Here is a 14,832-nt window from a genome sequence, read left to right on the forward strand (position 1 = left end):
TTACTGAAAATTCTTTGCTCCCGTGCACCGCGGTCCCACCACCAGCCCTGATCACTCGGCACCATCAGCGGGTGCAAGTGGCGGCTGCTGGCCCTGATTGCCCCTGAGGGCTTCTCCACCTCTCCCTGCTCCCTGAGGGGCGATCTGGGGCAGCAGCCGCTACTTGCATCAACTGACGGTACCGGCCCCGCTCGCATCCGCTGCTGGCACCGGCCCCAATCGCTCCGCGCTGTCAGCGGGTGTGAGCGGGGCCGGTGCCATCAGTGCGTGGGAGCGGCAGCGGCAGGAGCAGGGCTACTGGCAGACAGGGGATGGAGGCCATGGTGGAAGGGACCCAGTGGGTGTGTGGAGGATGGGCGAGACCCGCCCCTGTGCCCACCAAAGCTTCGTGGCCCACAGTTATTTCAAGGTGCATGAATTTGTGCACTGAGCCCCTAGTTCAGCTATAAAATGGGATTTTTTCCCCCTGTAAAAGGAAGGGTGATTAAGAGGATTGAAAGCAGAGCCAAGAGCCACAGAAACTTATTAGCAGGAAGCCAAACTAGATCCTGATTTTAAAAAGCACACACATGGCAGCATGTGTCTAGTTGGATTTTGCGATTTCCATGGGCCAGTGCTGCTAGGTGACTCCCATATTCCTCCTTTATGAAAAGAAGTATTTATTGCAGTTTTTCAACACCTGTATCAATAGTACCTGATAGCTGTGTAGGGGTCATATTCATATGTCTTGTCACATTAGTTCCTAGGTCTTCAAATCAAAAGGAGTTGTGCACAAGGAACCCCACCCATGCCTGATCTAGATCTCATGATGATAAACTCAATGTCAATGCTGTAATGGCATAAAGTTTTGAGGAAATGTAGGAGGGGATAAATGTATTTTGATATGTGGGAAGTAGATAAGTAATTGTGGTCAGAGGGACTATGGTAAATTGGAGATGGTTCCAAAGTCTTTGCTATTCATATGTCACTGAAAGATGTGATCTAATTTCCCTCCCCTTATATCTGGACTGGATTTAGTAATTTATTTTATTATTAATTATTATTATTATTATTATTATTATTGCCAATAGAAGACAGTGGAAATGATGCTCTGGGTCTCCTCAGGTTAGGTCATAGGAAACAATCTTTTTTAGCCTCTTGGGATACTTGCTATTGGAGTGTGAGCCACCAGGTGAGAAATTCAACTACTCTGGTGGTAAGACCTATGGAAAGACTCTAAGACTACGTGGAGAAGGAGAGGATTTCAAGCCATCCTTGCCAAGGTGCCAGGCTTCTGAGTACACCTGAATATCACTAATTGACTCCTGTTAATTTCTTGTGGAGGAGAAACGCTGAGACAAGCCCAACCTGAATTTCTGACTCACAAAATAATGGAATACAAAAGAATAATTTTGTTTTAAGCCGTAAGTTTTGAGTGACTTGTTATGCAGCAATAGCTAACTGGAAAATCACTTTTCCTTAACTAATTAATGACATCGCATTCACATCCACTTAGAATAATCAAAGCTAAAAATTTCTGAGGTTTCCTCAAGTTATTAAAAATTTTTTTAACCTCCCATACTAATCCATCAGCAAATCCTTTTGGTCTTTTACCTAAACTATATCTTGAATAGGTTAATTTCTAACTACACTACAACTGACTAGGCCGATGTACCATCATCTCAGATCTTCTTTTTTAAAAAATATTTTTATTGATTTCAGAAAGAGGAAGGGAGAGGGAGAAATAGAAACATCAATGATGAGAGGGAATCATTGATTGGCTGCCTCTCTCTATATATATAGGTATATATATATTAGGATATATCTATATCTATCTATCTACCTATCTATCTATTTATCTAAACATATATGGAAATTAATGTTTGTCACTGGTCTTTGACTCAAATTATTTTCCAATTAGCAAAGCTCAAATCCTCTAGAACAGTAATAGCTGAAATCATTAGAGTGCTCATGGCATCACAGTATAGGTTAAGTGCATGGAACAAGAGGACCTGATTTCTGTAGAATCTCTCAGACAACCTACTGGATCTCCCTAAAACTCAGCATTCTAACCTGTAAACTGAAGAAAATTTATAATACCAGCATCATGGGATTGCTGTGAAAACTAAATGGAAAAGTATAGTGGTTTTGGACCCAGACTTTCTGGATTCAAACACTGAATGCACAACCTCCTAGCTGCATGATTTTGGGCAATTAAGTAATGTCTCTGTGCCCCAAATGAGTTACATGTAAAACAGAAATAATAGTACTACTTCATGTGGTTTTTGTGAAAAATAAACCAATTAATATATGTAATGTGCTTAGAATAGGGCGTGACATACAGTAAATGCAAATTATTGTTTGCTAAATAAATTAAATAAGAAAAAGCACTTGACACCTACAGGTGTTAATAATAGTGATAATTACAGCCATAATAACTGATCTATAAGTGTATAAAATGAGAGTTAGAAGAAGTATGAATTTAAGCAATCGGATAGGCAGCATTTGGTAGATCCCAAGTGTGATACAGGTAAACACAAACATTACAGTTCATCCGACATGGTTAAGAACGGGTCCTAAGAACACAATCTGACAGTTGTCTTTCTCAGGGCCTCCTTCACATCTCTGTTCCTCAGACTGTAGATAAGAGGGTTTAACATGGGGATCACCACTGTGTAGAACAGAGACACCACTTTGTTCTGGTCGGTTGAGTAGCTGGATTTGGGCAGGACATAAATGAAGGTAATAGTCCCATAGTAGAGAGTAACTGCAGTGAGGTGGGAGGTGCAGGTGGAGAAGGCCTTGTGTCGCCCTTCAGCAGAATGCATCTTCAGGATGGTGATGAGGATGTAGATGTAAGAGAGAGATATCACAAACACTGTGACCACAAGAATGGACCCAGAAGAGATGGAAGGGATAATTTCAATAATGGAGATATCAGAGCAGGAAATTTTTAACAAAGGGGAGAAATCACAGAAAAAGTGATCTACCTGATTTGGTCCACAGAAAGACACACTCAATAAACAGCCAGTAAATGTCCAAGCATTCACACATCCACCCAAATAGCACATCCCCACTAAGAGAATGCAGATTCTGGGGGACATGTGGGTAGAGTAGAGCAGTGGGGAGCAGATGGCCACATAGCGGTCATAGGCCATGACAGCCAGCAGAAAGCAATCAGTCGTCCCAAACTTGACCATAGCACAGAGTTGAGCCACACAGCCAGCTACAGAGAGAGAGATTCTCTTCCTCAGAAAGCCCATGAGCATGACAGGTGTGACTGAGGAGGATAACCATATGTCAACAAAGGCCAAATGGCAGAGGAAAAGGTACATTGGGGTATGAAGCTGAGGACTGCTACTGATTAACATGATTATGCTGACATTGCCCATTAAGGTGACAGCATAGATTCCTAGGAATATCACAAAGAAGATGACACTAAGTGTAGATTCCTCCGTTAACCCCAAAAGGATGAACTCTGTCACACTGGTGTGGTTTCCAACCTCCATGTCCTCTGTGAATTATTCCTGTTGAGGGAAATGTGAATATTCATTTTTTATGCTTCTCCATGTTTTGTCATTGTGTTGTGACAAAGGCAAAGTTCCTCTGTTTGGAGACAGTCCTGCAAAAGCAGGGTTAATGATGAATAATAAGAGAAGACAGTAGTGTAAGGCAATCATTTCAGGGCATACTAAACATTCAGTGAAAATTAGAAAAGAAAGATATGCTTATCAGAATGAGAAAATGGAAGTGTGAAAATAATTTTAAGGGCCCTGGCTGGTGTGGCTGTTTTGGGAGTGTTATCCCATACACCAAAAGGTGGCAGGTTCGAGTCCTGGTCAGGGCACATACCCAGCGAGGGCTCTATCCTTGGTTGGGGCACATACTGTAGGTAACTGATGGATGTTTTTCTCTCACATCAATGTTTCCCTATCTCTTTTTATCCCCTCCTTCCTCTCTCCTTCTCTCCCTCCCTTCCTCTCTCTCTCTAAAAAAAATCAATTAATAAAAATGATAATTTAAAATATTATAAAATAATTTAATTGGGACTTACTTTATTTACCTGAAAATTTCACTATTTATGCACATCTTATCTTTCCATTCACTTCAGCTAAATAAAAATCCTTGCAGATACATTCTACAGATTTATAAATCCTTTTTGCATGCATTTTCTTTCTTTTTTTTCCTCCTCTAATTAACAACTAAAGAAAAAGACTCACCTACAAATCTTTGACAATGCCTCACAATCCATTTGATTTATTATACTTTGGGGGCAGAAGTAACCAGTATTTATATATTTGTACTCATATAATAGATTCCATTTTCATGATTTATAATTTCAGTCAATATTATCAATAAAATATATCCCAGTTTCCTAAGGAATTTCCATATCTGAAATGCTGGATGGAAAATATGTCAAATGCCTTAGCCTGGTATTCATGAAGCTTAATCTATCTCTGATTACATTTCTAAATGTATCTTCCTATATATGCTTCCTTGCAATTTTTGTGCTTTTGAGGGTCATGTTAACATGAAACTGAGGTTTTCTACTCAGTTTGTTGGTTCTGATTTTCAAAGAAACACAATTTTCTGCTAACAACATTATTTCCATTCTTAAAGTTCTAAATACATAAATGGTAAATATAACTACCAGATATCATAAAAATGTCATTTCTGAATAAGAAAGCATTTAGTATTTCCAATAATGGGACTTAGTTCTTTGAATGAATGAATGGTAAGGTTTAATGAACTAATATTTGAGAAACTACAGTTCATTTAAAATGTGTTCTATCTCTTCTTTGACTCCAGTTAAATTACTTTAGTGACCATTTGCTACCATTGCTGTTAGCTCTAGCATTAAAATCTGTTTTTCATCTACCAGTCATCTCCTGGAGCTTAATTATACAAACCATCTCTTTCTACAGAAAAACTCTGACATGTTTGAATACAGCTAGCTCGCCCTCACTGCCTTTTCTTTCTTAAATTTAATCATCTATCGTTCCTTTGCCATTTCCACACATTTAAGGTCCCACAGAATGCTCCTTGTCAGGCTCTGAACATACACTGGTCTGAGCAAGGGGCCAAGCACTGAGCAGCATTTGTGGGCCACCCCTGCATCACAGAGCACATGGTGTGAGCCTCAGTCTGTGCTGGCAGAGTCTGGAGATGAAGGCAAATGAGTTCCTAGGCCACCCACTGGCCAGCTGTTTTAACTTGCACATGCTAATCTCTGTGACTCTCAGATTTTTCTTGGGTAAAATGGGAATAATTGTTTCTGTAATGCAGCTTTGTTGTGAGATTAAATGACATAATATTTATAAAGTTCCCAAAGGTGTTTGGTCATACTGCAGGGCTATTTTTATTAGGTAAAAATGAAGTGTTGGTGGATTTTCTTTGTTAATTTTTTTGATGAGAAAAACTACATAGTTTTTCTTTCAACACATGGCAGGAGATTTTCACCACAAATCAAAATTAAGACAGGAAGTACAATATCCGATGCCTTCATACTTCTGGACTATGCCATTGAGATGCACAATATGACATCTGATTCTTGCTATTCCTTCTTCTCCACTGGCCACCCAGGGTTCTTTCTTGAGCTCTTCACTTTGCCATCCATTCATGCTCGCCCACCTCGGGCAGGGACTCTAACTCTCACCTATCCCTTCACTCAATGCATGGGCACTAGAAGGCATAGGACTGTGAGCCTCCACCCTGAGTATCTGGTGGTTTCTTCGCGATTTCCTTTCAGAGTTTCAGTCACACAAGCATAGTAGTGGCTCTGGCTGCTGCAGACCATCCACACTGCCCTGCGACACCTGGTTTTGGTGTCCAGAGTAACCAATCTGCTGTGCATCCCTTGCTGAGGCCACAGGCTCCACAGAGGTCAAGAGCTAACTTGATCAGATACTTTCTTTTATTTTAAATTTCTCATTGAACAAATAAAAATTAAAATAATTGCACTCACCTTCAGAGCCAGAATGCTTGAGGCTGAGCTCCAAAGAGAATTTTTTATAAGGCAGAAGTTTTCCACTTAGTTTTATAGGTTGAATACTGGACCATGTAGACCACTGAATGCTCCCCTTGATCAAGGACCATCGTTACACACATGCTGTGAGGATGAGGGTGGTTATCTATGTGTATGTGGTGGAAGGAAAAGGAAGACTCTAATAGAACATAACAAATCTCCTAGGGCTGTTTTTGCTTGCCCCATTGAGAAAAAAAGTTCTCGTACAGAAAACCTTGTAGAGCCTGTTGACTCATTAAGGCCAGGCTGCCCTTCCCAAAGGAGCATCAGTATGTCATGGTGTCCTTGGAATTCCTTTTTCCTTAATTAATGAAAGTGAAGGAGAGAGTTCTTGGTCTCCCAGAGCATGGGAAACGTGCAGAACAATTAGCTTACTACTTTGTTAGGGTTAGTAGGATGACGTCAGCATACTTTCCAATAAAATAACCTTTGGGTCACTATGAAAAGGGACATTATAATTGAAGTAGGGAATAGTAAGGAAGAAAACTATTACTTTGACTTAGTGACTACTTAGCTGTAGAAAAAATATTAAGAAGGTTCTTCCTGAATTTCAGGATATATAGGATGGTCCCCTATTTAAATGTCTTGAAACTCTTTTCTTCTCATCCCTCAACAGAATAATCCCAGGAACTGTTCTGAGATATCTAAGCACCCACATTCCCCTGAGCCAGCTGGCAACAGCAGGTACATTAGGTACCCCACCTTCTTTTATACGTCTCTAAAGGTTACCATTAAGATCCATTATTTCTACAGCTCTTTTCACACCAGAGTGGATTGCAAAACCATAAGAAGAAGGAGCAGGTCCCAAATCTTCAAAATGGTTGCCAGTAGATCTGCATTTTACTCAATCCTTCTTGTGCATTAAATTAAATTATTCATCTTTTTGGACAGTGGCAATGGCCAGTGTACTCCATAAGCTCCTAGAAGTTGAGAGCAACCCATCATTCACTTAATCACTAATGTATTAGTAATCAACCAATCATCCAAATCAAATTGAAGCCCTGCTATCCAATACATAAGACAATCAAACAAATTTCAACCCAGATGGAATTTATCACACAGTGTCAGCAGTAGTACAATGAAATCATGTAGAAGCTGCTTCAGAAATATAGGAGAAAGAATAATGTACTTTGCATCTAAGGGGCTGGTCAGGGAAGGTGGCATAACTAGGTTAGGTGCTAATGAAGATGAATTTTCAAGGATCCTGATGGAAGCTTTGTCCAGAGATTCGGACAAAGAATTGCTGGAATAGAAATTTGGCTGGAGAGATGGAGACGAGTCATTCCCACCAGGGCTCTAATTCCATCTCTGTAGACAAAACAGTCCCTTTGCCCTGGCCGGTGTGGCTCAGTTGGTTCATTGTCCTCTCATGCACTGAAAGGATGCCTGTTTGATTCCCGGTTAGCACATGCCCAGGTTGTGGGCTCGATCCCAGTACGGACGGGGTATGCAGGAGGCAGTCAATTGATGGTTCTCTTCATTCTCTCTCATCGATGTTTCTCTTTTTCTCCTTCTCCCTTTCTCCCTCTCTAAAATCAATAAAAACATTAAAAAATTATTTATCCATGGATGCTTGGAGGAAAATTGTTCTTCATTTAAACAGTCTGAAAAACTTAGGTGTGACCTTTTAAACCAGGAGACAAGGGTTCGGTTTGAGGTGTATGAGCTCAGGAAAACTGTTTAACCTCTTTGAGACTCAATTTTATGAATTCTAAAATGTGGTTAATGATTTCTATCTAATAGGTTGGTCAGAAGATTTAAATGGGATAGCATAAATATATAGAAAAGTGAACTGAAGTTATTAATGTGTGTCAAACGTGATAAACAGAAGAAAATGCTGAAATGTTTTGAGTTAGATAGGTCACACTCATCAGAATTGGATGAAGACTATTATCTTTTGCAAATTATTCTATTTCTTCCTCAATGCCACACACTTCCTCCTATGAGATCCATGACACTGCAACTATGGCACCTTCTGTCTGCCAGGCCACATTGATCTCCCTGCCATTCCTCATTCCTTGAGGACTTTAGCACCTGCACTAAAATTTTCCTCTCCACCTCTATCTTTGTCATTACTAAGGACAACTTCTAACTACTTGCATATCACAACTGATAACCTAACTTAAAATTCCTCCACATTCTTGACTCTAATAGCTTTTATTCATCCATACTCTAATTATGAAACCCTCTATCAGATTCATATCCTAAATATCACAATTTTCAGTTCTGTGCCACTTAATAAATATGTAAAACTGAAAATAAGGTGTTAAAGCCTAACCAACCAAAGGCCACCAGAGACAAACATACAACCTTGCTTATAGCAACAAAAAACAATTCTTTAATTGTAAAATGCATCTGGATTTGGAGGACAATATATGGAATATAGTCTTCCCTTAATGCAGTGCTTCTTATGACTGTAAAAAAAATGCTTGCAGGAACCCTGAAACTATATCTGAAGGTTATAAGATATATTGGTCCACTGGTCCTAATTATGGTCATAAAACTTCTAAGATAGGGTGGTCCCTCTACCTGTGCTTATGCTGTCTCTTGGGGTCCAGTGTAAAAGCCCGAGCGGATTATGCTCCCCGAAGAGAGATGGCTGGTATAACTGCTGGTAGTGAAATTTTCAGTTATGAAGTTCTATATGGGTGTTTTGCATACTATTAGGCATTATTTTGTTTTCTGTGACTGTTTCCATTTAAAGTTTTGCCTTCATAGCACCAACCTTTCCCAACGATAATCAGTGTCTACCTCAAACTCACGAGCTCGGACTAGGAAGAGTGCCGAAGTGTACTGTCAGCATGGCCAGCAATTCCTCACATTTCTACTTCCCTTCCTGTACCCACTAGGCCAGTGATGGCGAACCTTTTGAGCTCGGCGTGTCAGCATTTTGAAAAACCCTAACTTAACTCTGGTGCCGGGTCACATATAGAAATTTTTTGATATTTGCAACCATAGTAAAACAAAGATTTATATTTTTGATATTTATTTTATATATTTAAATGCCATTTAACAAAGAAAAATCAACCAAAAAAATGAGTTCGCGTGTCACCTCTGACACGCGTGTCATAGGTTCGCCATCACTGCACTAGGCTGTCACTGGCTCCTCTGTTGGTAGAGCTGGGGAAGGAACCGGAGGTAACTGACAGCAAAGGCTGCACTTGACCAGAGATGCACCTTTTCAATGTTAATTTTTTTCAGGCATGAGTCAGACACCATTCCCTCACATTCCACGGCCTACATGCCAAACTCTGAGTGATTCTTCGATACCTTCTTAACTCTCTTGCAATTGGGGATGGGGCATTTATGTCTTAGTTTGAGTTTACTGGAGGCTGAGGCTGAGACAGGCTTTTGCTTCAGGGATTTTATTCAGGAGGTGATCCAAGGAAGCAGAAGTAAGGAGATAGGGAGGGTTAGCAGGCATGTCGGAAAAGCCAATACAAGGTCACTGCTGTAACAACAGTGGCTTGACTGCAATGGGACATGTGAAAAGTCCAGAGACCGCATGCCAGAATTTTTCAACTGAGGAAGAGGAAGGATGTTTATGCACTGGATTCTATCCTGTGTTGACTGGGGTTTCCCCTGGGGTTTTAACTACTCCTCGTACCTGGACAAAGCAGGTTGCCAGAGACTCCCCAGAAGATCTTAGGCTTCAGAGAAAGACTGGGCATTAAATGGAGACATTAGTGGTTATCTCTGGAAGCAGGAAACTGGCAATGTAAGTTACAACCACCCACCACATACAACCTTAAAATCATAACTGGGGCAAGAATAAGTGATGTAGGTATCAAAAGTGTGCGCTACAATCCTTTGCCCACACCACTTGACCCCACGGCGAGAGAAGGGGAAATGCCACTCCAACACTTCACTGTATAAATAATTCCATTCTAGAAGTTGTTTTTGGCACTCCCCTAAACAAATGCCCTAATATGCCCTTGAATTGCATAATTACTTAAATGTTCTTGGACCAATTTTTGATTTTGTCTTTTTTGGAGGGTGGTTATGGGTGAAGTCACACTTAGCAAAATTCTGATTTTTGGCCATCTTGGGTTATCAATGTTATCTTAGGTTAGTTTCCCTGGAAGCATATTCTGAGAAGAGGGTTTGTTTTAAAGTGATTTATGTAGAAGCTGCTCCCAGGAGAAACTAGGAAGGGAGTCAGGGAAGCAGGATAGCAAAAAATAAGAAAAGCAAAGAAGGGTGCAATCTCAAGCCCTGGTTCTCCAGGGAATATAATGTATATAGGTATAATGGCACAATCCTTTAATATTTTGTAGTCAGCATATGAAATTTATAAAAATTTATTCTAATCACAGAACACAGTATCAAGGTAATGTGACTGAAATAAGAACTCAGTGCTGGAAAGATAGTTGAAGAGAAGAATAGATGGGAAGATATCTTTATAATCATAAAATAGGGGTCATTAGATATCTTCTATAGTTAAAGTAAAATAAATGTGAAATGTATATTACATAAAGTTCTAAGGTTTAAAAGAATAGAAAATAAAAAAACAATTATTGAAAGGAGTGGAGTTATATGAGTGTTTGAGTGTACTGACTGATTTGAGCGATGGAGCCTTGCACAATGTCAATAAATGAACATATAAAAATTCTAGATGAATTAAAAATGGTATATTCTTTAGAAACACACATTTTATGCTCCAGGTTATTTAATTCAGCTTTGATTAAAATTTAAGTTACAACCAGATGATTATTATAATAGCTAGAAACTTAAAATATAAAGAAACTGATTTTTTTAGGCAATGTAGAATTTGAGATGACAATGAACTAAGCTAGTCATTACACCTTGTTATATAGATATGAATAAAATATTGAAAATAATATATATGATCATTAAAGAAATTGAAAACATGCTATTTTGGGGAGTAAGATTTATTTTATTCTCTACTTAACTTTAATAAATTTGAGTTTATAATACCCTAGTCCAGTGGTTCTCAACCTGTGGGTCACAACCCCTTTGGGGGTCGAACGACCCTTTCACAGGGGTTGCCTAAATACATCCTGCATATCAGATATTTACATTACGATTCATAACAGTAGCAAAATTACAGTTATGAAGTAGCAACGAAAATAATTTTATGGTTGGAGGTCACCACAACATGAGGAACTGTATTAAAGGGTTGCGGCATTAGGAAGGTTGAGAACCACTGCTAGCCGATAAGATTCTACTTTAGCTCTATGTATTGAGTGCTGTATATCTTTCAAAACATGATACCATCACATTCTAATTCTTTTTAGCTGTGAGAAATTATTCATTTTTACTTAATCTTTGCAATAGAATATTGAATTAAAATTTATTTTCTTTTTTGATATTTAACATAGATTATTATGACCCTGTTATAATAAATTGAACAAATAATATCGGTAATGATTCTCTAGACTTGGAAAAACTAAGGGTTTCTCCTTGTAGCAATTATGTTCCCAATAAATAAAAAGGAAAACTAGTAGGAGCACAGATAGAAATTCTAAGTTTTCTTTAGTAAAGCATATTATTTATAGATACTGAGTAATCTCAATCATAAAAAAGTTCAAAGAGTCAAGAGTGGCTACCTGTGGGGATTTAAAAAAATTTTTTTTTATTGATTTCAGAGAGAAAGGAAGAGGGAGAGAGAGAAATCAATGATGAGAATCACTGATTGGCTGCCTCCTACTGGGGAATCGAGCCCACAACCCAGGCATGTGCCCTTAACCAGAATCAAACCTGGGACCCTTCAGTCCACAGGCCAACACTATCCACCGAGCCAAACCGGCTAGGGCACCTGTGGGGATTTTTAAAGGAAGAGAAGATGGACAATTGTTATCTCTTCTGAGCCATTTAAACCAAGTGCATGTAATTCATAGCATTAAAAAAAAGTAACGTTAAATTATTTTAATAAATAACTCACTCGGGCTGTTCTGTGGAAGACCAAATGTACATGTAGGAAAATCAAGTATACCGCTTTGCAGAGTTGAGATAAAGTGGACACATGAAGGAATTGGGAGGTAAGATGAACAGGAGTAGGTCATGGGTAAGGACATCAGAATACGTTGGGATTCTGAGTACTGACCTGGCACTCAAAGCTACAGTGTAGGCCTAGCCAGTTATAGGGAGTTAGGCAGAGTGTTGAGGGTGGGAAGCAAAAACTGTGTAGTGTAGAGGTCAGGAATAGTTGGGAACCAGTGGTCATAACTGATGCACTTAAGTTTTAAAGTTGACAAGATGACAGTAGTGGTGGCGCTCTGCATCTCCTGGCTCCTGTGCTTGGCGCTCACCAAGACCAATACCCTCCCCTCGGCCCCCACGGCCTATGGGTACCTGGCCCGCACAGACACCAAAGGCGAAATCCTGAGCCAAGCACCTTGGTTTCGCTTCCCTTACCCAGGTAATGAGAAGATGGGACCCTTCTGGCTTGGGACACGTTTCCCAGGGCTGCCCGTGGGACCCAGGGCACGAGTATACATGCTAGCATCAGTCTGAGTTGAATTTTAAACCTAGATTGAATTATACCAGTTGAGTATACTAGATAAGTATCTTTATGCCTCAGTTCACTTTCTGTAAAATTACGATATTGGGAATACTTAGCTCACCAAATTATTGTGAGGATTAAATGAGAATAAGTAAATATAGTGTTAAGCACAGTGTTTGGCAAATATCAGTGGAATTTCCATTGAGTGCTGCATTAGCAGGGTGAGATAGGACTTTCTAAAATAAGAATTATCAAGAGAATAAGCTTGAATCTTCAGACTGAAGATAACTGTTTCTACCATCATCCATCTAGTCAAATAAGCCATTAATCAGTAGTCATCCGTTTGAGGCATGTGAATTAATTCTGATGTGGAAGTCATTAAGAACTCTTTTTACTTCACAGTTCTCTATAACTTTAAAGATATACATTGTACACATTTTGCTAGAAAAAAAACGAACACATTTTAAATAATTGTGTTATTTAAAATTCAACGTTAGGTGGCATTCCACCCCAAGGCATCTAAAGGAGTATCATACATATATCATGATAAAACACTTATAAAATACACATTCAACACATGTTGAATGAATGAAACTAAGGTTACCATTTTATAGTTGAAGTTTAATATTACTTAACCTGAAATATCAAAGCACACTTAGAACCAATATTTAGCTATGAAACAATTTATTATTTATACTCCCAATAAATATCAACGGAAAGTACACCAAAATCTAGACATTAAGAAAAATACTGATTAGTTCAAAATTGACAGACCTCTTGAAAATTATTTGTATTTGTATTTGTGTTAAGTGAACTGCTCAATACTCACTTGAGAATGTGATAATGATCCCTGGTGCTTTTGAATTCACATTTGAACTTCTAGATTCTTCAGAGGTTTATCCCCAAAGGCAAACAATAATAAAAACATGCCTACTATATAACTATAATGATTTTGAATTTATTGCTGTAAGAGAATGAATTCCTGTATCAACAGGTAAGATTTTGGCTTTTGTGAAGATCTATGATTTCCATTTATTCTCTAAAGTTGCACCCACAAGGCCTGGTGGAGAAACAAGGCAGATGTAATCCAGCAGTCAGCTAGCAAGTAACCTTAGCTGAATTAACCCAAGTTTCTACAGTCTATTTAGTGGGTATAAACAAATATAATTCAGGGTACCAGGACTCCTCGTTTATCCACCCATAAGACCAGAAATTCACATGATCTTTCCCAGTATCTAAACTTGTCACTCAACTATAATGCTAATTAATTCATTGGCTTGAGATGCTTTGGAGACTTACTGTTTGTAAATATTCTGTGGAAAATATCCCTTTGTTCATTTTTTCTGAATTCTTTAGCTTACAGGCAACCAGATACTTTTGATCAAGTTGAGAATAAACAGACAAAAACTTGGAGACGGGGTTCAGTCTGGCCATGAGCTGTGTGAAACTGGGTAAACTTCTGAAAATTTTAGGCTGTAACTTTATTCAGCTGCTTACTATGTTAAAACTAGGTTTATTTCATTCTATAATACTCCAATTATAAAACATTGTTATATCAGGAAGTGATTTGATGTATTTAAATACATTTATACAGTATTTAGGATCATATTTCAAACTACTTGATATAACAATATTTTAATTGTAAATGTTAAATTTATACTAGGTGTCTTTATTTGTAATCTCAATTTGAAATTTCTTTCTTATTTATCCTGTTAAGAAAACTAATTCTCCATTTTAAAAAATATTTTTATTGATTTCAGAGAGGAAGGGAGAGGGAAAGAGAGATAGAAATATAAATGACAAAAAAGAATCATAGATTGGCTGCCTCCTGTACGCCCCACACTGGGGATGGAGCCCACAACCCAGGCATGTGCCGACTGGGAATCAAACCATGACCTCCTGGTTCATAGGTTGATGCTCAACCACCAAGCCACACCAGCTGGGTCTGTAATTCTCCTTTTAAAAAGTCTTGTTTTACTTTTAGGAACTATAAACTTTCTGATTAACTATGCACCTCTTTTATACATTAGCTGTAAAAAGGGTAATTTGTTACCCACACATTTCTGAGAGACTCAACAGGATAACTTGTTACCCACACACTTCTTCATCATGAGTAATAATTTCATTTATACTGTAATTACGAAAAAAATGGACTGGCTTCAAACTGCCTGAAATTCACAACTTGATTCCACCACTTGCTATGTAAACTTGGTGAGTCATTTTATAATGTCAAATCAGTTTCTTCATCCATAAATGTAAGTCCTCATTATTTCATGAAAATTAAGATAGAACTATATATCTAAAATGTTCACACTGTGCCTACCATTTAGTAAACTTTCAATAACTGTTAGCTATTACTCAT

General features: G+C 38.5%; 1 protein-coding gene across 1 annotated transcript; it reads right to left on the reverse strand.

Moving 5' to 3' along the window:
- Positions 1-2,555: 2,555 nt before the first annotated feature.
- On the reverse strand, positions 2,556-3,488 carry LOC102436766 (olfactory receptor 491-like). Its single transcript, XM_006089694.1, has one exon. It carries the CDS (start codon positions 3,486-3,488, stop codon positions 2,556-2,558), a length of 933 nt encoding a protein of 310 aa, XP_006089756.1.
- Positions 3,489-14,832: the final 11,344 nt, after the last annotated feature.

Source organism: Myotis lucifugus, unplaced genomic scaffold, assembly GCF_000147115.1.
Source record: "Myotis lucifugus unplaced genomic scaffold, Myoluc2.0 scaffold_61, whole genome shotgun sequence".
NCBI classification, from domain to species: Eukaryota; Metazoa; Chordata; class Mammalia; order Chiroptera; family Vespertilionidae; genus Myotis; species Myotis lucifugus.